Source organism: Erinaceus europaeus, chromosome 16 (assembly GCF_950295315.1).
Source record: "Erinaceus europaeus chromosome 16, mEriEur2.1, whole genome shotgun sequence".
NCBI classification, from domain to species: Eukaryota; Metazoa; Chordata; class Mammalia; order Eulipotyphla; family Erinaceidae; genus Erinaceus; species Erinaceus europaeus.
The window spans coordinates 23,480,852-23,507,461 of NC_080177.1; the positions used below are offsets into that span (position 1 = coordinate 23,480,852).

At 42.9% G+C, this 26,610-nt stretch overlaps 1 protein-coding gene across 7 annotated transcripts in view; it reads right to left on the bottom strand.

Annotated features, from left to right (window-relative positions):
• Positions 1-924: 924 nt before the first annotated feature.
• The window catches only part of EXD2 (exonuclease 3'-5' domain containing 2), a 66,462-nt gene continuing 40,776 nt past the window's right edge, over positions 925-26,610 (bottom strand). For 5 of the 7 annotated variants that reach the window (XM_060174752.1, XM_060174748.1, XM_060174747.1 and 2 more), the window contains 6 exons: positions 24,344-24,470; positions 18,675-19,006; positions 17,219-17,325; positions 16,678-16,813; positions 15,019-15,375; positions 11,306-11,635 (listed from right to left, as the gene is read on the bottom strand). In XM_060174752.1, coding sequence (XP_060030735.1) covers positions 11,419-11,635; positions 15,019-15,375; positions 16,678-16,813; positions 17,219-17,325; positions 18,675-19,006; positions 24,344-24,470 — 1,276 coding nt within the window. In that variant the 3' untranslated portion in view covers positions 11,306-11,418. Of the gene's footprint in view, positions 1,243-3,974; positions 4,068-11,305; positions 11,636-15,018; positions 15,376-16,677; positions 16,814-17,218; positions 17,326-18,674; positions 19,007-24,343; positions 24,471-26,610 lie in introns of those variants that run through there. The other 2 variants (XR_009545287.1, XM_060174750.1) reach the window with 2 other exon arrangements.

Genomic DNA, 26,610 nt, shown 5'->3' on the forward strand with positions numbered 1-26,610 from the left:
ATTGGATAGCCAGAAATCAAGAGGGTAGGAGAGACAGAGAGGGAGAGAGAAAGAGAGACACCTGCAGATCTGCTTCACTACTTGTGAAGCTTTCCCTCTGCAGGTGGGGACTGGGGGCTCGAACCTGGGTCCTTGAGCACTGTAACATGTGTGCTCAACCAGGTGCACCACCACCCGGCCCATATTACCTAGTTTTAAAAGTAACTTGGAAAAAAAAAAAAATCATGACCAAGTCCACTAGCTGTAACAAAACCTGTTTGGACTCAGATAATCAAATGGTCATCCTATATTGAACTGACCTATATTTACTTTCTTAGAGAAATTTGCTCAGTGTGCAACTTTCTAACCCCAAGTTATATGCCATCAGCACAGATGTTTTGTGTGAGAGAGGAAAAGAGACACTAATATTCTCATGGAGGCACACATTTTTTTGAAATTCACCAAGATATATATATATATATGTGTGTGTGTGTGTGTATACATATATATATGATTTTATTTATGAGAGAAATGAGGAAAGAGAAGAGTAAGTCCAATATTTTACCACTTCTCAGACCACACAAGCCATATATATACATACATAAATATACCTCCAGGGTTAACGCTGGGGCTCAGTGCCTGCACTATGAATCCACTGCTCCTGGCGGCCATCTTTTGTTGTTGCGGCTGCTACTGTTATTGGATGGGACAAAGAGAAATTGAGAGAGAAAGGGAAGATAGAGGGAGAGATAGACATCTGCAGACCTGCTTTACCAATTGTGAGGCGACCCCCCTCACCCCCCACAGGTGGAGAGCCAAGAGTTCGAACTGAGATCCTTGAGCCAGTCCTTGTGCTTCGTGCTATGTGCACACAGCGCTTAACCTGCTGTGCTACTGCCTGGTCCCTTCAAGCTATATTCTTAAGATAGGTGCACTTTATGATGCTCATTACACTGCACTTTAATAAAGTATTATTAACAATTCCAGTCATTGTGCATAAATTAGCCAAAGAATCATCATATGAGGGTTTGCTGGGTTGCTGGTTCAGAGAAAGTGTTCTGAGAAAAGAACGCGATGACATTTTGCAAAGCCTTGTTCTTTGGAAACCATCACTATTGCATGTGCTTTTGGTTAAGCAGTCCATGGCTGAAAGGCAATTCTATGCTGAAATGTTGAGAGGATGAGGCAAAATCTTGGCCGAGGTCAGGCTCGGCTGAGGGTTTAAAAGGGGATGGCAGCCAACTCCTCTGCACTTGTGTAACACTGGGGAAAAAAAAAGAAAAACTTAATCCAGTGTCATCTTCTGTTCCTTTCCCGAGCCAACTTTGAGTCTGGCTCATTGTGTCCCAAGACCTCAGAAGAAGCAGTGTGTTATAGCAGCTATCACCCAGGCCCACCAACCCCCCAGGGCCAAGCATATATATCTTGATTTGAAAAAGAAAACTAAGCTAGCTAGCTGACTTGGACCCTAGTTGGCTCTGAGATTTAACACAAGATGTCAAATTTTGAGATAAAAGTTACACTTTATCTAGAGAGAGCAGAGAAATATGCTTTTGTCTTTCTTCTGGCTCTCTGTTCACTTTTTATGGGACAGTAACAAAATCACCTCCAGACAAAGGAGCTTGATGTCTAAGTGATTGTTGTGAACAATTTCCAGGTGAGTGTGCTTGGTGCAAATCAGTGCCATACAGCTCTCTTTGGAGCTAAAACCAAGCTCAAGTCAGGGTCATACAAGACCAGGCCCTACAGATTCCTGGTCCCTGATCTGCTGTGGACATTGCACTATTTACTTCTTCCTGCCCACCAGAAAGGCAGATGTGCAGAATGCAAAGTATGCATCTTGTCAGCTGCTGAAACTCATTTCCCCGTATGTCCACCCATTCCCTGTGATCGGGCAGAAGATACACTTTCCAGTCCATCCTCAGTGTAGACGATATGCTAGTGCTGTACGTACACCCCTCAGATTTCTTACAGTCATGACAATACACACACAGATATTTTTAAATATTTATTCCTGAGAGAGAGAAAGAGAGAGAGAATGAAAACCATAGTATCACTCTGTCATATGCAATGCTGGAGACTGAACTCAGGACCTCATGCTTTTAGGTCCAACACTACTTAAAATATTACAAGCCATCTCTTAGCTTATAATATTTTTAATGTAAAGGTTTAATAGGTTTTCTTTCAGAGTACCTAATTATATTCAATTATCTCTATAGTATTTCCTTAAGTTCTCCTACCCATCAAGTGAGTAGTCAATACTCACTCTTTTTCTTTTTCTTCTTCTTTAAATATTTATTTCCTTTTGTTGCCCTTGTTTTTTTATTGTTGTTGTAGTTATTATTGTTGTTTATGTCGTCATTGTTGGGTAGGACAGAGAGAAATGGAGAGAGGAGGGGAAGACAGAGAGGGAGAGAGAAAGACAGACACCTGTAGACCTGCTTCACCGCCTGTGAAGTGACTCCCCTGCAGGTGGGGAGCCGGGGGCTCAAACCGGGATCCGTATGCCGGTCCTTGCACTTTGTGCCATGTGCGCTTAACCCGCTGCGTTGCCGCCCGACTCCCCTTCTTCTTTTTTTTTAAATTCTATTCTTTCATATCTAACATTTGGCATTTCTACGACATGCTTACCTCTCATTAAACCCAATAAGCACTGGCAACATGCTTGAAGATAAGTATTTCCCTTTTTCTCTATGACTAAATAGCAGATTGAATAGAAGTGTGTATTCCCCCCAGGCCATCCACAGCACATCCCTTGTGAGAAGAGTTTTCTGACCGCAGGTGGAGTGCCAGATGGGAGGGAGCAGGCTTCTTCTAGTCAACAAGGCCAGGAGGAATGAGGTGCCTCCTGCTTCCTTCACACCCCCCCCCCTTCTTCCCAGTTTCCATTCCCAGGGCTGGAGGCAGGATGGAAGAGTGTAATGAAGCAGAAGGTACACAGCACCCAAGGGAAAGCACCACAGAAAGAAATGGTGGGATGTCCTACAGAGCGCTAAGCTAGGAGCATAATTAATTCAAACGTCTAATTTTAGAGGTGCAGAGGAGTCCAGGGGAGCTAAGTAACTGATCCCAAAACACAGTTGGTTGTCAGAATCAGAAGCCAGGTCACCAGCCCACTCCTTTGATCCAACCATGACAAAACTGAGTATAGAAAAAAACAAAACATAAAGTCTGTGGGCTGGAGAGACAGCATAGTAATTATGTAAATGACCTTTATGCTTGAGGCTCTGAGATCCCAGGTCCAATCCCCAGCACTATCATAAACCAGAGCTGAGAGTGCTGGTCACTCCCACCAAATTAACAAACACGCCTCTTTTAAAACTACTTATGTCTAGAGGACTGGGTGGTAGTGCAGTGGGTTAAACGCACACTGCATGAAGCACAAGGAATGGTGTAAGAATCCCAGTTCTAGCCCCTGGCTCCCCACCTGCAGGGGAGTCACTTCACAGGCTGTGAAGCAGGTCTGCAGGTGTCTAGCTTTCTCTCCCCCCTCTCATTTCCTCCTCTCTCAATTTCTCTCTGTCCTATCCAACAACAACAACAATGGCAATAGCAAAAAAAAAAAGGAAGAAAGAAAGAAAGAAAGAAAGAAAGAGGGGAAAATGGCCTCCAAAAGCAGTGGATTCATAGTGCAGGCACGGAGCACCAGCGATAACCCTCGAGGCAAAAACAAAACAAACAAGCAAAAAAAAAAAAACTACCTATGTCTCAATCTCATACTCAGGTTTAGCCCCAGCTATTAGCTTACTAAATTCAAATTTCTAATTCTTAGCCAAGATTTAATTATACACTGGTGACCTGGGTATTAAGAATCCCAGCTCTACTCCAGTGTGTTATAACCAGGGCAGGTACATACCGGGGAAATAGGGGTAGAATAAGAGTAGCATTCTCAACTCAAAAAAGATTCTGGACCAGGGGGCCAGGCAGTGGCACACCTGGTTAAGCGCACACAGTACAGTGCACCAAGGATGCAGGTTCAAGGCCTTGGTACTAACCTGCAGGGGGAAAGCTTCACGAGTGGCGGAGCAGGGTTGCAGGTGTCTCTCTGACGCTCTCCCTCTCCACTCTCAATTTCTGGCTGTGTCTATCTAATAGTAAAATAAAATTAAAAAAAGATTCTGGACCACACATCATGCTTTCTTTCTTTTCTTTCCTTTCTTTCTATCTTTCTTTTTCTTTCTCTTTCTCTCTTTCTTTCTTTTTTTGCTTCCAGGGTTATTGCTGGGGCTTGAAATCCACTGCTCCTGGAAGCTTTTTGTTCCCCTTTTGTTGCCCTTGTTGTTTTTTATTGTTGTGGTTGTTACTGTTATTGATGTCGTTGTTGTTGGATAGGACAGGAGAATTTGAGAGAGGAGGGGAAAATAGAGAGGGGGAGAGAAAGATAGACACCTGCCGACCTGCTTCACCACTTGTGAAGCAACCCCCCTGCAATGTGGGAAGCTGGGTGCTCGAACCGGGATCCTTACACTAGTCTTTGCACTTTATGCCATGTGCGCTTAACCCGCTGCACTACTGCCCGACCCCCCCACATCATGCCCGTAATGCTGTCTCTAAACTTAATAGTTTTTGAAGCTTATGCTGTCAAAAGGTAACCTATTTAGCAAAAGAGAAAAATCTGGGGGCCAGGTGGTGGCACACCTGGTTAAGCACTCATATTACAGTGTTCAAGGACCCAAGTTTGAGCCCCCAGTCCTCACCTGCAGGGGGAAAGCGTCAAAAGTGGTGGATCAGGGCTGCAGGTGTCTTTCTCTCTCTGTCTCTATTTTCCCTTTCCCTCTCAATTATTTGTCTCTACCCAGTAATAAATAAAAATATTTTTTCAAAAAAGAAAAAAATCTGAGAATAGCAAAGAAGGAAAGCAGAAGGAGAGCAGATTTTTAAAAAATTAATATTTATTTCCTTTTGTTGCCCTTGTTGTTTTTATTGTCGTAGTTACTGATGTCATTGTTGTTGTTAGATAGGACAGAGAGAAATGGAGAGAGATGGGGAAGACAGAGATGGGGAGAGAAAGACAGACACCTGCAGACCTGCTTCACTGCCTGTGAAGCGACTTCCCTGCAGGTGGGGAGGTGGGAGCTCGAACCGGGATCCTTCCGCTGGTCCTCTTGCGCTTTGTGCCACGTGCGCTTAACCCGCTGCGCTACCACCCAACTCCCAGAGTAAATGTTTTGAATTGAGTCGGGATGGTATGAAACTGTAACTGATTTCCAGATCAGAAAATGGCCTTGTACAACAGTGCACACATTAGAAGGAGGGACAGCCTAGGATGTGTGAACTGGGTCCTTCGACATTCCCTCCACCTATATAAAGGGCATCAGTTCCTGATTCTCCCTAAATGATGACTCATTTAGTCCAGTTACCCACAGTGCCTAGAGTTGGCCACAAACAAAGCAAGTCTGAAGGAAATAATGACCCCTATGTTCATAGCTACATTATACACAGTAGCCAAAGAGTGAAAGTAGCTTAAATGTCCATCAACAGATGACTGGCTAGAGAAGTTATGAGGTATATATACTAGGAAACACTAGTCTGCAATCACAAAAGATAATCTTGTGTCTTTTGGAATAAAAGGGATGGAACTGGAGGTGATTGTGCTTAGCAAAATTAATAAAGAGATGAAAGATGGTTTCACTCATACATGGAAGCTAAAGAACTGATGATACACATGAACATAAAACAAAACAAAAAAAGGGAGGAAAATAAGATGGAAGATTTGCGAAAACTATGGTGGTTTTCTTTGGGAGGTGGGAGGGTAGTGTGGAATTATAATCTTATAGTCTGGCACAGCTCTATACAAATAATGTCAACGGATATAAATTATGGTGATGTAGGGGGTCGGGTGATGGCGAAGTGGGTTAAGCGCATGTGGCGCCAGGTGCAGGGACCCGTGTAAGGATCCCGGTTTGAGCCCCCGGCTCCCCACCTGCAGTCGCTTCACAGGTGGTGAAGGAGGTCTGCAGGTGTCTATCTTTCTCTCCCTCTCTGTCTTCCCCTCCTCTCTCCATTTCTCGCTGTCCTATCCAAAAACGAACATCAACAATGGCAATAATAATAACCACAACGAGGCAAGGGCAACAAAAGAGTAGAAAGCATGCAAAGGTGAACCAGTAAACTGAGAAACTGTCTCCTTTAAAAAAGGAAAAAAGTGGGGAGTCGGGCTGTAGCGCAGCGGGTTAAGCGCAGGTGGCGCAAAGCACAAGGACCGGCATAAGGATCCCGGTTCGAACCCCGGCTCCCCACCTGCAAGGGAGTCGCTTCACAGGCGGTGAAGCAGGTCTGCAGGTGTCTATCTTTCTCTCCTCCTCTCTGTCTTCCCCTCCTCTCTCCATTTCTCTCTGTCCTATCCAACAACGATGACATCAATAATAACTACAACAATAAAAAAAACAAGGGCAACAAAAGGGAATAAATAAAATAAATATTAAAAAAAAAAAAAAATAATAATAAAGGAAAAAAGTGATGCTGCCTGTGAGGATGAGATGGTATGAAGATGAAAGTGAGAAAGAGTAAATCCATGAATGGGAAGTAAGGTCAACTAAAGAGTCGATAGTTGAATGTTAGAGCCTCAGGTTGACAGAATGAGTTGCTGCACACAAGCTCTTTCTGTCTGCTGGCTTCCTGTGAGTCTAAAGTGGGGAATTAAGTGGCTTTCTTTCAGCAGGACACATTTGGTCATCTGATCTTTATCCAGGAATGGGTAAAAATAAGTAACTTATGGCTGCATCAAGAGGCTACAAATCCCTGAACATTGTATCTTGTTCACTTTACTAGAACAAATCACTAATTCTTGGGGTGGGGAGAAAATTGTCATTATGCTATCTACCCCTACCCTATAAATAAATATTCTTTTAAAAATAAGTATTAAGGGAGTCGGGCTGCGCAGTGGGTTAAGCGCAGGTGGCGCAAAGCACAAGGACCGGCGTAAGGATCCCGGTTTGAACCCCGGCTCCCCACCTGCAGGGGAGTCGCTTCACAGGCGGTGAAGCAGGTCTGCAGGTGTCTAGCTTCCCCTCCTCTCTCCATTTCTCTCTGTCCTATCCAACAACGACAACAACAATAATAACTACAACAATAAAACAACAAGGGCAACAAAAGGGAATAAATAAATAAAATAAATATTAAAAAAAAAAGAATTTACAAAGATGTAAATCTACTAACAAAACAAAATCTACTTACAAAGATGTAAATATATAGGAAAAGTCTTGGGATACCATGTTAAGTGAGGACAAAACTTGGGACATGGGGTTGAATATACATGTGTGTAACTTCTGATTTCACTTATTACACATAGAGTAGATATATTTAAATATTGATAAGAAGTGCACTAATATGTCAAAGCAAAGGTTCTAAACAGAGGGACGATGGACGTTTTCTGTTTATTGTTTGCTAGACTCATCTCTAGTAAGTACACATTATTTTTCTAGCAGAGAAAAAAATGTGGCTGGGGAGATGGCATAACCGGTAAAGCATCAGCTGTGGATGCCTGAGGTTCTGAGTTCAATCCCTGGGGCCACATGAACCAGAGTGTTGCTCTGACTATCCTTTCTCATGTGAACTTCTCTGCTTTGTGTAATAAATTACACGAGCCTTTAAAATGAATATATATTAAGAAATGTATGTGTGTCTATATGTATGTTAATATGTCTACCCTAAAATCTTTTTTTTTAATTTAAGAAAGGATTAATTAACAAAACCATAGGGTAGGAGGGGTACAACTCCACACAGTTCCCACCACTCAATCTCCATATCCCACCCCATACCCTAAAATCTTATATATAACAGAATTACTAATTGTAGAGAGGCTACTGAAGTCCAGAGATAGCTCAGTGAATCAAGATTCAAGTTGGGGGTCAGGTGGTAGTGCAGCAGGTTAAGCTCAGGTGGCATGAAGTGCAAGGACCGGCGTAAGGATCCCAGTTCGAGACCCTGGCTCCCCACCTGCAGGGGGGTCGCTTCGCAGGTGGTGAAGCAGGTCTGCAGGTGTCTATCTTTCTCTCCCCCTCTCTCCATTTCTCTCTGTCCTATCCGACAACAACATCAATAACAACAATAACAGTAACCACAACAACAATAAAAACAACAAGGGCAAGAAAAAGAAAAATAAATAAATAAATAAATAAAAATATATAAAGAGATTCAAGTTTAGGGCAGAGGTAGATATCATAATGGTTACGCAAAAAAAAAAAAAAAAAAAAAACAACTCTCGTACCTGAGGCTCCCAAGTCCCAAAGTTCATCCCCCACACCACCATAAGGTAAAGCTGAGTAGTGTTCTGGTTTAAAAAAGAAAGAAAGAAACAAAGAAAATCAAGTGTATATAGCACCTCTCCTGAAAAGGATGAGGAGTTCAGTGTGTTACAGGCTAACTTCTTCTAATAACAGCCACGGCACCTTAAATGGCCTCAGGTAGCATGAAGAATAAAGGGACAGAGCAGGGGGAGACAGCATAGTGGTTATGCAAAGAGACTCTCATGCCTGAGGCTCCAAAGTCTAAGGTTCAGTCCTCCTGTATAAGCCAGAGCTGAGCAGTGCTCTGGTAAAAAGAAAAACTACAGGGACAGAAGAGCGAGCCTTACTCCTCTGTTTCAGAGGAAGAAATCTTTCTTAGAAAGTCACCAAAATGACTCCGAATTGGCTATACAATTTCTGTAACATAAAGCAGGAGTTTGGCAATCATCAGAAATACCTGATACTTCTCGAGAATGAACAGAAACCAAATTCTGAGTGCCATCTTGTGGTGAGTCTACTTCCCTGGCCACTCATTCAGCTCCATAGAGCTCCACGGAGCAGAGCCCTATAAAAACATGCTGCCTGCACATATCACCATCCACAAAATGGCAGGCACTAAGCATTTTCAAGGGTTTTTTGGTTTGTATCCACAGTGTGCCTGACTGAGGATAGTGGGAAGGAAGAAGCAGAGAAACAGGATGTGGAATGTTTACGTGCTGGGGCCAGGTATACCTAGTTAAGTGCATGCATTACCTTGCAAAAGAATCTGAATGCAAGCCCCTAGTCCCCACCTGCAGGGGGAGAGCTTCACAAGCAGTGAAGCAGGGATGCAGATGTCTCTCTATCTCTTTGTCCCTCCCTATCCACCTCCTCCTTAATTTCACTCTATTAAGGAAATATTTGAAAAGCATTTTTTTAAAAAAGGTTTTTATTGAAAAAAAAAATGTGTACATGTATTTGTGGCCTGCTGTGGAGGGACTGAAGGGGCGCCCTATATGGGGTACAACCATGCAAATGAGGCAGGGACCTCTAGAGTTAATATCTTTAATATCTTCCCCCCAAGAATATTTATCAACTTTATTAAAATACAAAGGGAAAAATTACATTTACAATCAGTGAGCTTTGTGCTTGTAAGTTTTATTTATTAATATTAGAAGAACAATCACCAACTTAGGCATGATTTCAAAACACAGCTCTTGTTGGATTTTCTGGTCATAAAATGCTTTTGTATGTTTATTAGGATTCTATTAAGTAATAAAATTTCCCTGATACTTCAAAAAATATATAAATCACTAATAAGCTGTTGAGTTAAAAGTAATGGCTTCACATTTTGAAAGATAAAACACTGAGGGCTGGGTGGTAGAGTACTGGTTTAAATATACACATTACCATGTGCAAGGACCCGGGTTCAAGCCTCCATTACCCACGTGCAGGGGGAATGACACTTCATAAGTGGTGAAGTAGGTCTACAGCTGGTATCTCTCTCTCTCTCCCCCACCCCTCTCAATTTCTCTTTGTCCTATCCAATAAAATAGAAGGAAGAAAAAAAAAAAAAAGGAAAAAATGGCAGCAAGGAGCAGTGGATTCATAGTGCTGGCACCAAGCCCCAGTAATAACCCTGGTGGCAGGGGGAAAAAAAAGATGAAGTGCCACTACTTGGAACATCTAAACGGAATACTTAGTTCTGGTTTCCTGTGCACGAGCGGAGGAGGAGGGGAGAGATCCTCACATGTAACCAGATCAAGTGACTCCAGCAGAGAATTAATTGCTTAAAAGAGGTCAGTCTTTGCAAATCTGATGGAGCCAGGAACACTGAAGAGACCTGGTAGTGATTCTCAGAAAAGATAATCCATCTTTTAGAAAGAGATTAAGCCAAAAAATCTTCCGGTTCTTGAGCAGGAAGATTCCGACAAGCAAACAACCATCAGCATGAACAAGAAAAGCTGAACAAATCATCAAAGTTCAGTTGGGAGCCTGTGCTTATGCTTCTCTCTGCTCCACCCACAGCGAAGGTCTAATCCAGAAAAGGGCGCCCCTTCAGGTGTTGAGTGGAGAGGAAGTATATGGCAGGAAGTTGCTGTTTTGGTCACAAGGTGTGTATGGGGGAATGCTTTCTTTTTATTTATATATTTATATACCAATGTATGGGGGTAGGGGGAGCTAATGTTTTACAGTACAGTTGTTGACACATGGGTAAAATTTCATCTCACCAAGACAGGTGTCCATAAAACACTCCCACCCTAAAAGGGAATATTTTCAAGTGTGTGAAATAAACAGAAGTGGCTGGGATGGGATGGATCCCAACCAAGTGCATTGTGAGAGCAGTTAAGTCAAAGAATTCTCTCTTGTAACTCAATTATGAGGCTGAGCTGGGAAAATTAATCTGGCTGTCTGTTTCCCTGTCTAGCCTCGGAAAGCTCCCCCCCCCCCCCTTCTAATCTGATGGGATGGAAACACTTGACTGCTCCTATTGAAGTAAGTCAACACAATGGACAGGGGAGAAGCATATAAAAAACCCGAGAGTCTTGACATGTTGCATGAGTGAGAATCCTTCATTTGCTGTCTGCACAGAGAAAGCAGAAGGTAAGTGAAGGTCAAGGCCCTCTTTGGCCTTTAATTTAAAAAGAAGGAGGGAGTTAAAGATACCTCACTTCTTCTTCTTCTTCTAGCGTTTGCCCTTCTTCCGTAGCCAGTCAACAGCGTCAGGTTGAGCCTGATGTAAAGTTTCGAGACCTCCTTTGAATACCTCACTGTGTCCAACTAAAACTCAAAACTAAAAGTTCCCTTTAAAACAACAGCCTTGAAGCTGAAGACAGTTCACCTGGTAGAGTACACACTTTACCATGCACAAGGACCTGGGTTCAAGCCTCAGACACCAACACGGGAGCACCATGCAAGGGGGTGAGGGCGGAAGCTTCACAAGTAGTGGAGCAGTCCTATGGCATCTCTCCTCTCTCTCTCTCTCTCTCTCCCACCTTCTGTCTAAAAGTTGTCCAGAAGTGATGGCATCATATAGGCATGAAGCCCCAGCAGAAAACCCTGGTGGGGAAAAATAATTAAGTAAAGCAAAACACTAGCCTTGCTCCACCAGAAGCAGCTGGGATCAGTATGGGTTAGTATTGAGTTGTATCACCCAGGCTCTGGCAATGAACAATGCATTGAAAGGGAAGAGGTGACTTTGCAACCTGGGCTCCAGCTGGGAGAGACGGCGTCATGACAGCTTGATGGGCAGGTCATCCCCGTACTTCCGGAGCAGCTTCTGATGGTTGTGGTCCACTGACCACTGCTGGGGCAGGTGCTTGGGCTGCATGGAGTCCAGGAAGTGCTGACGCCAGCGGCTCTCCAACTGCATGAGGGAGCGCAGCCCACCCTCTGTGTGACACTGCACCACCTTCAGCCCATGAGGAACGTAGTTTTCATTGGAAATTCTGCCAAGACACAAAGGTCAGAGGGTCTGAGAGAAACAAAATTGCAAGAGCCTTACAGGTGGCTTCCAGTGCTCTAGGCCAGCCAGCTTCCACTAGGGTATGGGAGGCTGCCGGACTGCTAACGGATTGGTTACTTTAATATTTTAGAACAGGGCGGGGGTAGATAGCATAATGGTTATGCAAAGAGACTCGAGGGGCCAGGCGGTGGTGCACCTGGTTGAGTGTACACATTACAGTGTACAAGGACCCCGGTTGGAGTCCCAGGTCCCCACCTGCAGGGGGGAAGCTTCACAAGTGGTAAAGCAGGGCTGCAAGTGTTTCTCTTTCTCCCTCTCTATCTCCCCCTTCCTCTTAACTTCTGGCTGTCTCTATCCAATAAACAAAAAAAAGATAATAAAAATATTTGTCATCTGGGAGGTGGCACAGTGGATAACACACTGTATTCTCAACCATGAGGTCTTGAGTTCAATCCCTGGCCGCACATGTGCCAGAGTGATGTCTGGTTCTTTCTCTCTCTCTCTCTCTCTGCCTAACTTTCAAATAAATAAATAAATGAGACTCTTTTTCCTGAGGCTCCAAAGTCCCAGGTTCAATCCCCCATATCACCATAAGCCAGAGTTGAGCAGTACTCTGGTAATAAATAATAATAATAATATTATTATTTTAGAACATCCTCTTTCCCACATATGTCCCCTTAAAAAGTCATTTGAACATATTAGACACAATTCAAGCTTCTGAGCTCTATTTTTCTGAACTGTACAAGCTCAATTGTCATTAGAGGAGGCCGTACTGTGGGGCTGAGGATGGGTGAAGGGTGCACGTCTCTTATTTATTCCACCAAAACTCAGTTACAAGTTCATGTGGAACCACACACTCTGTGTATAAGGTCACAAAGCAAACAAAAACCACTCCAGCCAGCCAGCGTAACTTACTTTGGTAAACACATCAGTTCAAGGATTCCGACCTCTACTACTATTGAAAAGGTGCCAACAGGGAACCGAGACTAAAGCAGGCATGCACCCCTGTGTTCACAGCTGCTTTATTCATGATTCCCAAGGAGTGGAAGCAATCTAAATGCCATCGACAGATGACTGGGTGAAGAAGCTATGGAACATATACTCAGTTGAATACCACTCTGCAATTAGGAAAAAGGTGATATTGTGTCCTCTGAGGCAGGGCGGAGGGGAACTGGATGGAACTGGAGGTGATCACGCTTAGTAAATCAATGAGGCAGCCTGACAAGCTTCATTCTCATGTGGAATAGAGAGAACTGAAACCCATAAACTTTCATACAAACAAACAAAAAAGTGACCAAACTGTCTCCAAGAAAAATATAAACAAGGGCGGGGGAGACAGCATAATGGTTATGCAAACAGACTCTCATGCCTGAGGCTCCTAAGCCCCAGGTTCAACCCCCCGCACCACCATAAGCCAGAGCTGAGCAGCGCTCTGGTGTTTCTGTGTGTGTGTCTCTCTCTCTGCAGATCTCTCAAAAATAAAATTAATAAAAAAAAATTTTTTAAAGAAGTCTTTTTAAAAAAAAGAAAAGAAAAATATAAACAAAACTATGGCAGGCAGCTCACTGTTTTTATCATCTGAGTCACATTATCTACTCGCTACTAGGAACCAAAAACTTTACTCTTATGAACAAAATGTGTTGGGAGGGGGAGAGAGAGCATAATGGTTATACAAAAAAAACAAAAACAGAAAAAACTTTCATGCCTGAGATTCTGATGTCCAGGTTCAATCCCCTACACCACCATAAGGTAGAACCGAAATATAATAAAATAATAAGAAATGTTAAGTCATGTGACTTCAATCATGTATTCATGGGCAAGGAGAATGAAAACGATGCAGGGGAAAGTAATTTAACCAGTAAAAGCAGTTCTGGCCAGTACCCCCTTCAGTGAGCCAGTATCCTGGAGTGCAGGTGAGATGGGACACAGGAATCCACTGTCTTAATTCCCATAGGCTTGAATACGGGACACCAAAACCAAACCAGTGTACCTCCTGAGCAGCTTCAGAGAGGAGAGGAGAGGGCTGAATGATCATTTTCTTTTTTTTTTTTTTTTTTACCAGAGCACTGATCAGCTCTGGTTTACGGTGGTGCAGGGGATTGAACCTGGGACTTAGCTTCGAAGCCTCAGGCATGACAGTCTGTTTGCATAACCATTATGCTATCTATCCCTGCCTTGAATGATCATTTTCATCTTAGCTGATAACTTTGGGATTTACTTTGCACACAATACAGAAGATACAACTCCACCTGCATTTGACCTCCCCTGATAATTATAAAAAAAAAATAAAAAAGACTAGACATGGGGCCTGGGCAGTGATGTTCCCAGTTCAGTGCATATGTTACCATGAGCAAGAAGCCAGGTTCAAACCTTCCCCACCAGGAGAGGGGAAGCTTCCTGAGTAGTAAAGCAAGGCTGCAGGTGTGTTTCTCCCTCTCCCTGTCTCTCTCCTTCCACTCTCAATATCTCTCTATCCTAACAAATTAAGAAAGGAAGGAAGGGGGGGTCGGGCAGTAGCGCAGTGAATTAAATGCACATGGCGCAAGAATCCTGGTTCGAGCCCCCTGGCTCCCCACCTGCAGGGGAGTCATTTCATAAGCCGTGAAGCAGGTCTCCAGGTGTCTGTCTCTCCCCCTCTGTCTTCCCCTCCTCTCTCCATTTCTCTCTGTCTTACCCAACAAGGACATCAATAACAACAATAATAATAATAACCACAACAACGATAAAACAAGGGCAACAAAAGGGAAAAAGATAGTCTCCAGAAACAGTGGATTTGTGATCTAGGCACTGAGCCCCAGCAATAACCCTGAAGGCAAAAAAAAAAAAAAGAAGAAAAAATGGCCACAGGAACAGTAGATTCGTTGTGCAGGCACTATGCCCTAGTGAAAACCCTGGTAGCAAAAAAAAAAAAAAAAAAAAGACGTAAGTATTTAACCTTAAAGGAGTAAGGACAGAAGCAAATCCTTTATATCAAGAAAATTTCCAAACAGGTTGTTCTTTCTTAGCTCCCCATGTGGGAGACTCAGTAGCAATTAGAAACTTAGTGTGTGTGTGTGGGGGTCCTATTATTTTCTATGTGCAAAGACCCAAGTTCAAGTCTCAGGTCCCCATCTGAAAATGGGAAGCTTCACAATTGGTGAGGCAATATTGCATGTCTCTCTCTCTCTCTCTCCCCTCCCTATTTCTGTCTCTGATAAATAAATAAATAAATAAATATTTAAAAAGAGAAAGTTAAGTAGGAGAAACCATCCTATGCATCGCACCTAGACAGCTAGTACCCCTCTTTGGAGAACATTTTCACTGAGTCATCAATACCGGTAACTAGGTTACTCCCCCAATCCTCTCTCTGATTATCGTGCATTGTACCTGGTCTCCAGGCTAGCAGCTTCTTGAAGCATCTCCTCTGTGACTGTGTCTGTGTTGTAAAACTCTCTGAGTGCTTGCAGCAGCTCCTCCTTGCGATGGATGGGCAGGCTGTCTGCATTGAGCAGGGCCCGGGCGCCAGAGCGCACCTGCCGCCGCTCAGGGTCTTCCAGCAGACGCAGGCCCTCCTCGGAGCCAATGGGGGCCTGGAACTCCTGGGCCAGCTGCTGCTTCAAGTGGTTGTCATAGTAGTTGGAGATGGCGTGGCATGAGGTGCAGAGCAGCAGCACATCGTGGGAATTGTGGTCCTTCATCTCGATGGGGAAGTGCTTCCGATACTCATGTGGAATCACGTTTTTCCTGAACAAGCCAAGCCAGAAGGCAGTACTCCTTAGCATATGATACAGAGTGTATGCAGAGCTAGCAGACAGGCCAGGATTCTGACCTAGGCCTAGACATCACTGAGAAACCTTGAGCAAGAGCTCAGCAGAGATTACATTAAAGCAACACTGCCTCATCTACTCTGGCCCACCTACCCACCTTCTTCCTGTAGGTAAGGGCAGACCTCCTGCTAGCAGGCTTTAATCTAAGACCCAGGGAGGGAGAGGCTAGTCACAATCTTTGAGGAAACTGTGCTCCCAGAAGGAAAAAATAACAGAGAAGTGAAAAGTAGGGTTTTTTTAAAAAATATATTTATTTTCCCTTTTGTTGCCCTTATTGTTTTTCGTTGTTATTGTAGTTATTATTGTTTTTGTTACTGATGTCGTCGTTGTTAGATAGGACAGAGAGAAATGGAGAGAGGAGGGGAAGACAGAAAGGGGGAGGAAACATAGATACCTGCAGACTTCACTTCACTTGTGAAGTGACTCCCCTGCAAGTGGCGAGCTGGGGGCTCAAACCGGGATCCTTACGCTGATCCCTGCACTTTGTACCACATGCGTTTAACCCGTTGTGCCACCGCCCAACTCCCAAAAGTAGTTTTAACACTAGAGTAACAACTTCCTTAAAGTGTATGGATTAAAATTTTGGAAGGTGGGTGACATAGGGAAAAACAAACAAACAAGCAAACATAATTTCCTTCACCTGAGAAATCCCTTATCCTGAAATTATTTTTCTGGTCCATCATTTTCTAATAAGGACTAAGCATTCAGGGAAAACTCTTGGAAACAAAAAACTGTTTGTCTCACTTTGCAAAGAAAGGAAAGTAAGTTCACAGAAGCAAAGGGCAACTCTGGTGTCTGGGCACCCAGGCTCTGTGGGCAACTTTATGGTGTGAGGACCATGATGTACAATATTCTTCCTAGAATATTCCAAAATGTGACTCTGTTGTTCAGAAAAGCTGTGAATCACCCAAAGGAAGAAAAGGACAAAGAGATAAAGGTAGCTTCTGAAGGGGATGGTCTTTTTTTTTAAAGCCAAAGAACCCTTCTCTTTTGGAAACTATTATGACATTCTTGAAAATAAGAACTGGTCTTGGAAGAGACAGGGTCCATTCTCAAAAAGCTAGCTTCAAAGCTAAGGGGACTGGGATGCCCCGCCCAGGGATGAGTTTCTCAGTCAAAGTGGGCCAAATGACCCAAGGCCTCTAAGTGCTCTGTGTGTAGCTAGAAAGGCAGTTTCCACTATAGGCAGACAGTCAGAGCAACCTAACCTCACACTCACCGAATGTAGGAGTCTTTCTTGCCACATACTACACACAAGTTCTCTTTAACCATCAGATAATAGTCTCCTGGGGACTCAGGTCTTCCGGCAGGTTCAAACTGTAGCTTGACCACAAAAGGCTCTTCACTCACGAGCTCTTAAGAGAAAAGCAGCAGCATTAGTACTTGGTCACCCTTTCCCCAGGAAAGAAACATCACCTTAGTTATTCTCTGCTGTATGCTGGCAAAGATCACTACTTCCAGATTAAAAAAAAAAAAAAATTATATTCATTGAATAGCCAGAGAAAAAGAATGAGAACCAGAGTATCACCTTGGCATATGGAGCACTGAGGCTCAAACTCGGGACCTGCTGCATCTAAATCCTGTGCTTTACCACTACATCACTTCTCCAGTAAGACAGTTTCTAGATTCTGAGTGGCCAATGCCACTTGTCCTAAGGTCTGCCTGCCTTCTATCCCTCCCTCCCCCAGATCCATCTCACCACTACTGCCAGTACTGACAAGCACCTGCTACAGATAAAATATGACAACAAACTCTCAAACCTCCAATGCCTTTGTCCAGATACCACTGGGCTTTTCTTCGATCACAAGTGCAGAGCGGCTGTCCGTCAGGAGCGTGGAGAAAGCAGTTATCATAGAGCGGTGATTTTCTGAAGGAAAAAAGGGGGAGAGAGGTTTAAAAATTGAGAACTAACCACTGATCAAAGTATCAGCTGCTGTTCTGTGTTTTATTCTTTTGGGTGACCCAAGCACCAGGGCCAAACATTGCACTGACAGGAAAAGAACAATCAGGGCAAGGAGCCATGCTCATTCTTCCATCTGTATTGGGCTAAGTAACAACTGAAAATGAATACATTTATACTTCTAAGTTTCTATAGTATGGGTTGGGATATGAGGGAGCTGAGTACTGTTTACAAAGCTCTATTGTGAGAGCAAACAGAAACAGAGAACCAAAACTGTCCTGTAGAGCAATAACTGGACTAAACAAAATTAAAGAATTCCAAGTTAAAGCAATGAGAACCACATGATTTTTTTTTCCCCTGGCTTATTAGCAATATGTTGTTAAAATTCGTAGGCTCCTGCTGGGCGTGCTTGCTTCACGGCGGGTAACAGAGACGACCAGAGACATACGGCTGGGCAGGGAAGCTGTATTTCTTTATTCAGGAACAACGATTCATAAACTAAGACAAACTAATCACTAAACAGAACTCTGCTGTCTCTTTGCGGTGGCGCAAGCACTCTCCCTTACTCTGCAATTCTGGAACCCAGGAACCCTCCAACTCTAGAACTCTCGAACTCTGGCGGGGGTCCCTAGGGGTGGGGCCAAGCGGGCCCGTGAAATTAACTGGACTGATCTAATTCTTTTGGCGGGGGAGAACTAGAACCCAATGTAAAGCATACAACAGCAATACATACTTCATTTTAATCATCAAATTCTGAAAGGCATTTTCACTCCAGAGTATTGGTTGCTTATCTTTCCTTAACAAAGGAATAAAATGGACAGGAAATTCTTGTTAGCTAGAGAATAACATTGGTTTACAGCTTTATGCCATTCTAAATAACCAAACACCAAGGAGACATGACTTTGGCTGATGGATTTCTCCGGGGGGGGAAAAAAAAAAGGATGAGACACTTGATTCTATCCATTTCCACAGCTGTCATGATGTGAGCAAAGAATAATAACCATCTTTTTTCCAGTTCTCTGTACTGTCAGAACTAGAAAAGTCACAGGTCAAAGGTCAGATAAGGATCAATAACAATGGCAGCTAAGCTCACCTCATTCCCCCACACAGTACAAAAGCTAAAAAGTGTAAAGAGGGAAAAAAGAAAAACATGTAAGTCAAAGATGGTCCTAAAGAAAACAAAAAACAAAATTCATCTCCAGAGAGCTCCTGCTACCTTCCCACTCTAGCCTTCTCCCTGGCCCAGAAGGGACACTGTGACTTTTGCAGGGGCCTGAGCCACTGACTCTTCTGTAGACAGGGGCCGCTTCTAGTACCTGGCAGAGTAGCCCACTCCCAGGGGCTTCCTTTTATGTCTTCTAGGGTCTCTCCCTTGGTGGCTGCCTGGCATCACTCCTTCGACTTTAGACTTCTTATTTCTTGACTTGTGCTGCGATTCTATTGTCTCTCCATGACCCTCTTCTCCCAGTCTACCAATGCCTTTGCTTCGGAATGGGACATCTACCATATCTTGGCACTTCTCTAAGGCTTTTTTCCACTCAGTATGATTGGTGTTTTCTTCTGGAGTTGAATTCCCAGAGAAGGGGTATCCAAGGAGATGGAGAAAGAGCGCCACTGAAATCTGGGCATCTCTGGCAGCATAAATTACCTTAAGAGAAAAGTCAGGGGTCAGTGACAACCAGAAGGCAAATCAGAGAGAACAACTTCAAAATCTACCACAAAGATATAGACAGCTTCTAAGATTCTAATGAAAAAAAAAAAAAAGTATGATTGAAGCTGGGAGATAACTCACATACACTCATACAAGTGGGACTTGTATCTTGTCAAGTGTGAGGTCCTGGGTTTGAGCACCTGCAGCATCACATGGAAGCACAATAAATACAAGAGTACTGAGGGGGCTCCGTGGATGTTGGAGTAGTAATGTGGTGTCTCTCTGTCTCTCCCATTCTCTCTAAAATAGAAGAATTAGAAGATTGGGCCAAAGAAGGCTGCTGACAGGTGAGATCATACAAGTGCAAAGACACAGCACATTTTAAAAAGTACAAAAATCTAGGTCATGTGTACTTGAAAAAAAATTTTTTTTTATAGAGACAGAAAGGTAGAGGAAGAGAGTGAAAGAGACTACGCCACATTGGTTCCTTTAATGAAGGACCAGCTCAAACCTGGGTTGTGCACATGGTAAAGAGGCACACTATCCAAGTGAGCTATTTCAGCAGCCCTTAACATGTTCTTGTTTAAAAAAAAAAAAAAACTGACAGTGTAGCACTGTTCCACTGCTCCTGAAACTTCCGGTGCATGCCTGGTGCTCCTATGTAGTGCTGGGAGTTCAGACTTAGGTCCTCTGCATGGTAAAGTGTACACTCTACTGTGAGCCATCTCCTAGCCCACTAAAGCCTTTTTATTAAAAATGTTAATAGAGGGGCCGGGTGGTGGCGGACCTGGTTGAAAGCAAACAATACAGTGTGCAAGGATCTGGGTTCAAGCTCCCAGTCCCCACCTGCAGGGAGGAAGTTTTATAGGCAGTCTCTCCTTCTCTCCCTCCCTGCCTCTGCCCAAAATAAAAATCAATAAGTAAATAAATAAATAAATAAATAAAATACTCAAACAAAACAGAGCGACTAAAGTTTAAACAAAACAGAGCAACTAAAGTTTGAACAAAAAAAGAAAGAGAAGGAAGGAAGGAAGGAAAAAGGAAAGGAAAGAAAAGGAAAGGAAAGGAAAGGAAAGGAAAGGAAAGGAAAGGAAAGGAAAGGAAAGGAAAGGAAAGAAAATGTTAACTGAAATGTAAGTGATACAGAAGTTAGACACTAAAACAAATCCTCAAAATCCCCACATGGCTGGCTGGCTGACATAGTCTCTCCAGGCCTTATTAATCCAGGACAAACTTCTTCAGATCAAGAAAAACAGAGAGGGAACCACAGCACCGGAGCTTCCCTTGTGCTTGTGGCTATCACACTCTCACATGGAATGTTGGGCTCAGCTGATGATGAATATCTCTCTCTCTCTCTCTCTCTCTCTCTCCTTCCCTGTCTATATTTTTAGCTACAATGACTTACTCTAAATGCTCAAAAATCCTAATCTATATAACTCAGTGAAATGCTTTTGTCTGTTACCAAACACACTGGACAGATTTTTCTTTTCTTCTCTTTTCTTTTTTTGCCTATAGGATTATTGCTAGGGCTTGGTGCCAGCACTACAAAATCCACTGTTCCTTGAGGCCAATTTCTCCATTTTATTGTTGTTGTTGTTGGATAGGACAGAGAGAAATCGAGAGAGGAGGGAAAGACAAAGAGGGGGAGAGAAAGATAGACATTTGCACACCTGCTTTCACTGCCTGTGAAGTGACCCCCCTTCAAGTGGGAAGCCAGGGACTCAAACCGGGGATCCTTACGCCAGTCCTTGCACCTCATGTCATGTGTGCTTAACCTGGTGCACTACTGCCCAGCCACTCACCCAGATTTTTCTAAAGTGTGGGGCAGGGCAGTGACTACAGGTCTAACAACTAGTAAACAATTCACTTTGGAGATGGTCATCCATTAGAAGAGCTGAAGCCAAAATTCCTAAAAGACGCGTGGGTCTGCTGCCTAGAAACTAACAGACCTGCCAGGTCTATTAGTAAGATGTGGGTAACAACCATTTCAAACATGGGCCTCAAATCAAGTCATAAGGGCACATTCCTGAAATGTATATAACTTAACAATGGTAAGTCTTGCTCCTAAGCAAACTGGTTGTAAATAAAAGTAATAAAAAAAAAGTATAATGGATAACTTTTCCTAACAAAGAGTACCAGGACTTTAAAATCCCTTTCACTCACACTCAATAAAAGTCTAGTAGAAGAGACTGTATGAGTAAAGACTTATTTATTTATTTTTATGAGAGAGATACAGAGATAAAAGATACAGAGACCAGAGCACTCACTGTTCAGCTCTGGGTTATGCTGGTACCGGGGATTGTAGCTGGGACCTTTGGTGCTTCAGGCATGAAAGACATTTTTGCATATTATGCTGTCTCCTCAGCCCATAAAGACCTTTTTTTATGCTTTTAGAATAGACAATGGTGGGTCAGCCAACAATCTACATCTCTATCAACAGGTTGCCTGCCTCTCTCATAGGAGAAGAGTTAAGTCTGAATGGAGAGTTCAGAAGGCTTTTATTTGGGAATCGGGCTGGAGCGCAGTGGGTTAAGTAACACAGCGGGGTTAGCACATGGCACGAAGCGCAAGAACCTGCGTAAGGATCCCTGTTCGAGCCCCCAGCTCCCCACCTGCAGGGGAGTCTCTTCACAAGTAGTGAAGCAGGTCTGCAGGTGTCTTTCTCTCCCCCTCTCTGTCTTCCCCTCCTCTCTCCATTTCTCTCTGTCCTATCCAACAACAACAGCAATGATAACTACAACAATTTAAAAAAGGGTAACAAAAGGGAAAATAAATATAAAAAATAAATATTAAAAAAAAGAATACTTTTTTTTTATTATTAAAAAGTACTTAATTTTCATGAGAAAGAATGAGAGAGACCAGAACACTGCTCAGCTCTGTATTATGGTGGTGCTGAGGAAGGTACCCGGGACCTTGGAAACTTAGACATGAAAGTCTTTTTGCATCTACCCACGCCTCAGTGTGCTTTTTTTTTTTTTAAAAAAAAGGAAGTCTTCCTCTTTTTTTTTTTTTTGCCTCTAGGGTTATTGCTGGGGCTTGGTCACCACAAATCCACTGCTCCTGGAGGCTTCCCCTCACCCCCTTTTGTTGCCCTTGTTGTTTTATTGTTGCTGTAGTTATTATTATTGTCGTTGTTATTGGACAGGACAGAGAGAAATGGAGAGGAGGGGAAGACAGAGAGGAGAGAAAGACAAACACCTGCAGACCTGCTTCGCAGCCTATGAAGCAACTCCTCCCTGTGTGGGGAGGGCCCTGAACCAGGATCCTTACACCAGTCCTTGCACCTTAACCCACTACGCTACCGCCTGGCTCCCTCTTTCTCTTTTTTTAAATTTTATTTATTATTAGATAGAGACAGAGAGAAACTGAGAGGGAAGGAGAGAGAGGGAGAGAGACACCTGCAGCCCTACTTCCCCACTCGTGAAGCTTTCCCTTGCAGGTGGTGACCAGGGCTTTGAACCCTCAGAGTGCTTTTTAACATACTTTTTTTTTTTTAAACCAGTGCACTGCTCAGTGCTGGCTTAATGTGATACTGGAGTTTAAGCTCCAGTATCTGGGAGACTCTCCAGACTCTGGGGCCTCAGAGTCTCGGGCATGAAAGCTGTGTGACCACGGTGCTATCTTCTCAACCACAGACTGTTTTCAAATGAGAAGGAAAACTGAGCATGTCCAACAAATCAATGTCTCCGTGCAAGAGAGGAAACCTGAACCCTACCTCACATCACACAGAATTTGACTTAGAGTTGGTCGTAATCCTAAACCTACGAGCTACAACAGAAGAGGAAAACAGGTGTAAATGTTCATGACCATGGGTTAGGTAATGATTTCTTAGATATAGTCCCAGCTGTGTAATAAGTAAGTTAAGAAAAAACAGATAACCGGACCACACTTTTTAATGTGCTTCAAATAACACAGATAATCACAAATACTGGCAGTGACACAGAAAATCAGAATCCTCATACATTGTTGGTAGGTGACAGGCTCAAGCCTGAGTTGTGTGCGTAATAAAGCAGGTGCACTATCCAGGTGAGCTATCTCAGAGAACTGAAAATATATCCACATAAAAATGTAGACAGAGAGTTACAGTGGCGTTCCTGATAACAGTCAAAACATAGAAACAACAGTCAAAAGACAAAACATAATATGTAAAATAAGAAAGAGTAAGATAAATAAAAATAAGATTAAAAAGCAATAAAAATGCAATGAATCACTAGAAGAAATAAAATTACCTTTGAGAAGAAGAAAGAACAATTAGGAATAGAAGAATGGAGGTAAGGCAAGACTGCCTTTTTGTTTCTTACATAACAAAAAACCCAAAAAGACCTCTTATAATCTTCCCATAAAGGAAAAAAAACAACAAAAAACTCTATTATTATAAACTTTGATTTTAAGTACGCACTTACATTCATGGTGAAAATACATTCTCTAAAATGAAACATATAAATGCTCAAAAAGTAAACAGAGGGTCAGCAAACTAGCTCACTGGGATAATGCACTGCTTAGCTCTAGCCTACGTTGGTGCTAGGGACTACGCCTGGGATCTCAGAGTCTCAGGCATGAAAGTCTTGTTGTATCAAAAAGAAAACAGAAAGGGGTCCCTTACCATTTGTTTACGTGGTACCTCCATTACTGCAGACCAGTTGTCTTGGGTATCGTCAGTCTGTTTTAGTCCGATTTAAGGCCTCTCTGCCCAATATTTCTATCATATATAATGACTAGATTTTTATTGTATTTTTGGTGTCTTGGAACATGTACAGTTTCACTACTTCCAGGCCCAGAGAAGGAGAGTGAGGGAACGGGGGAGGGGGAGGGAGAGAAAGGAAGAGAGAGACAGAGACTACAGCAATGGAATCTCCCCTGGTTCCACAGTATTTCCACCTATTGCCAGAGTTTGAACTTGGGCGGCAGACATGGCAAGGCTTGCAGTCTACCTGGTGAACTATCTTTCTGGCCTGAGGACTAGGGTTTTAAAAACAATTATACTTCACAAGCACTTAAACTCTCATTATTCTTTTTCTTTTCTTTTTTTAAGTGCCGCCAAGGGTATCACTGGGACTTGGTGTCTGCATAATGAATCCGCCACTCTTGGTGGCCATTATATTTTTTCTTTAATTTTTTTTTAATTTTGCATAAAAACAAAGAGAAATTGAGAGGCAAGGCGGGGAGAGAAAGAGATACCTGCAGCACTGCTTCACCCCTAGTGAAGCTTCTCCCCTACAAGTTAGGGCCAGCACTGGGCCAGGGTCCTTGTAGTTGGTAACATGTATGCTCTGCCAGGTGTACTATTACCTGGGCCCTAAGCTTCCATTCTTCAAAAACTCAAATAAGATGTACCTGGTCCTCAGTGAGATTCTCAGCATCCCAGTTGCTGCAACGAAGCAGGAGAGACTTGTCCAGGGGAAAGTTCAAAACGGTCTCAGCAAGTGATTTCAGGCTAAGCCCATTACAGAGCAAATTGTTTCTATAAGAAATAAATATAGTCTCAAAAAAAATAGGCAATGGACAACAAAAAACAAATGTAAAAGACCTATATATGAGAGTCGGGGTAGATAGTGTAATGGCTATGCAAAAGACTCTAATACCTGAAGCTCCAAAGTCCCAGGTTCAGTCTTCCCATCACAAACCAGAGCTAATAAGTGCTTTAGTAAAAGAATAAAAATTATATACATATAGCCAGTAAACAGATAACAATGTTCACTAGAAATAAAATTATACACTATTTTCTTTTTGATTATACTACACAGATCTTTGAAAAATATTTATTTCAAGTATTATTGTCAAATCTTATGAACAGCAGTTTAATAATAAAGAGCCATCAAAATTATAAGATTCTGATTTAATATTTCACTTCTAGAAACTTATCTAAAGGAAAATGTACATAAAGCAATCTTTAGGGAGTTGGGCGGTAGCGGAGCAGGTTAAGCACAAGTGGCACAAAGTGCAAGGACCAGAGGAGGGACCCTGGTTCGAACCCCGGCTCCCCACCTGCAGGGGAGTCGCTTCACAGGTGGTGAAGCAGTTCTGCAGGTATCTATCTTTCTCTCGCCCTCTCAGTCTTCCCCTCCTCTCTCCGTTTCTCTCTGTTCTATCTAACAACGTAACTACAACAACAATAAAAAACAGTAAGGGCAACAAAAAGGAAAATAAATAAATAAATATTTTTTAAAAAACCAAAAACAAGAAAAAAAAAAAAAAAAAAAACAAACAAAAACAATCTTTAGGTGGTCCAGGAGGTGGCACAGTGGATAATGCATTCTATTCTCAACCCATGAGGTACTGAGTTCGATCCCTGGCAGCACTTGTACCAGAGTGATGTCTGGTTCTTTCTCTCCTCCTCCTTCTATCTTTCTCATGAATAAATAAATAAATTCTAAAAAAAAAAAAAAACTTTAGTAGGAGCATTGGGTGGTAGCAGTGGGTTAAGCACACATGGTGCTAAGCACAAGGACCAGCTCAAGGATCCTGGTTCGAGCCCCCAGCTCCCCACCTGTGGGTGTGTGTGTGTGTGTTTCACTTCATGGGCGGTAAAGCAGGTCTGCAGGTGTCTTTCCCCTTTCTGTCTTCCTCCACTTCTCTCTGTCCTATCCGACAGAAATAACAACATCATTGATAAACAACAAGGGGAAAAATAGCCTCCAGGAGCAGTGGATTCCTAGTGCAGGCACCAAGCCCCAGTAATAACCCTGGAGGCAACAACAACAACAACAAAAAGCTGGTTAAATATCAACCAATGAAATCCCACACTACTTAAAATAAGGATGTGGCTCTCTCTACATTGTGGTAAAAATATGCCCATAAAAAGGAACTATGAAAGAAAAGCTGTGATGTGGTCCTCTATGACCAATACCTATACTAGAGAATGAATGTGATTCTGCCTGTAGATGCGACTCTAGGTATGTGACAGGGAAGAAGCAATTAAAAGATTATCAACCAGATGTTAGTAATGTTATTGGGGTGGAGGGTTGGGGTTTTAGATGATTATCTTCTTTCTATCATACTATATTTGAATGGGCTAGTGTTTGTATTTTTTTTCAACTTTGGGGGAAAAAAAAGATATAAACATTTTTGCTGACAGGAATGAAGATCAATAAAACCCCATAATATCCTTTATACGCTTCAAACACTTTCTGATGAAAACAGTTCAAGGGTGATGAAAAAAGGTTTTTTCATTCAAGGACTGGAGTAAGGGTTAAACGTGAGATTAAGAACATATTGGTCTATGAAATTGGGCTTCCTGGTTACTAAGTGAGAGACTAGGAGGTAGAGGTTTGTATCACTGCTGCAGCAGGCAGTAGCCCTAGGGAGGAAATGAAGTCATTATTATGACAAAGAAAGGGAGACTTCTGACTAAAACAAGAAGTTTGGGGATGCACTGTTTTCTGGCTTACTGGAGATTCCAAATGGCTTATTTGGAAGAAAGACGGTATCCTCTCCTAGATTTAGCCTTTTGACTACATTGGGATCTTATCTGTCATGATGTAAGTGAATTGTGGGGGCTGGGTGGTGGCACACCTGGTTGAGAGCACATCACCCCGTGCAAGGAAACTGGTTCGAGCCCCCAGTCCCCATCTGCAGGGGGAAAGCTTCACAGTGCTGCAGAT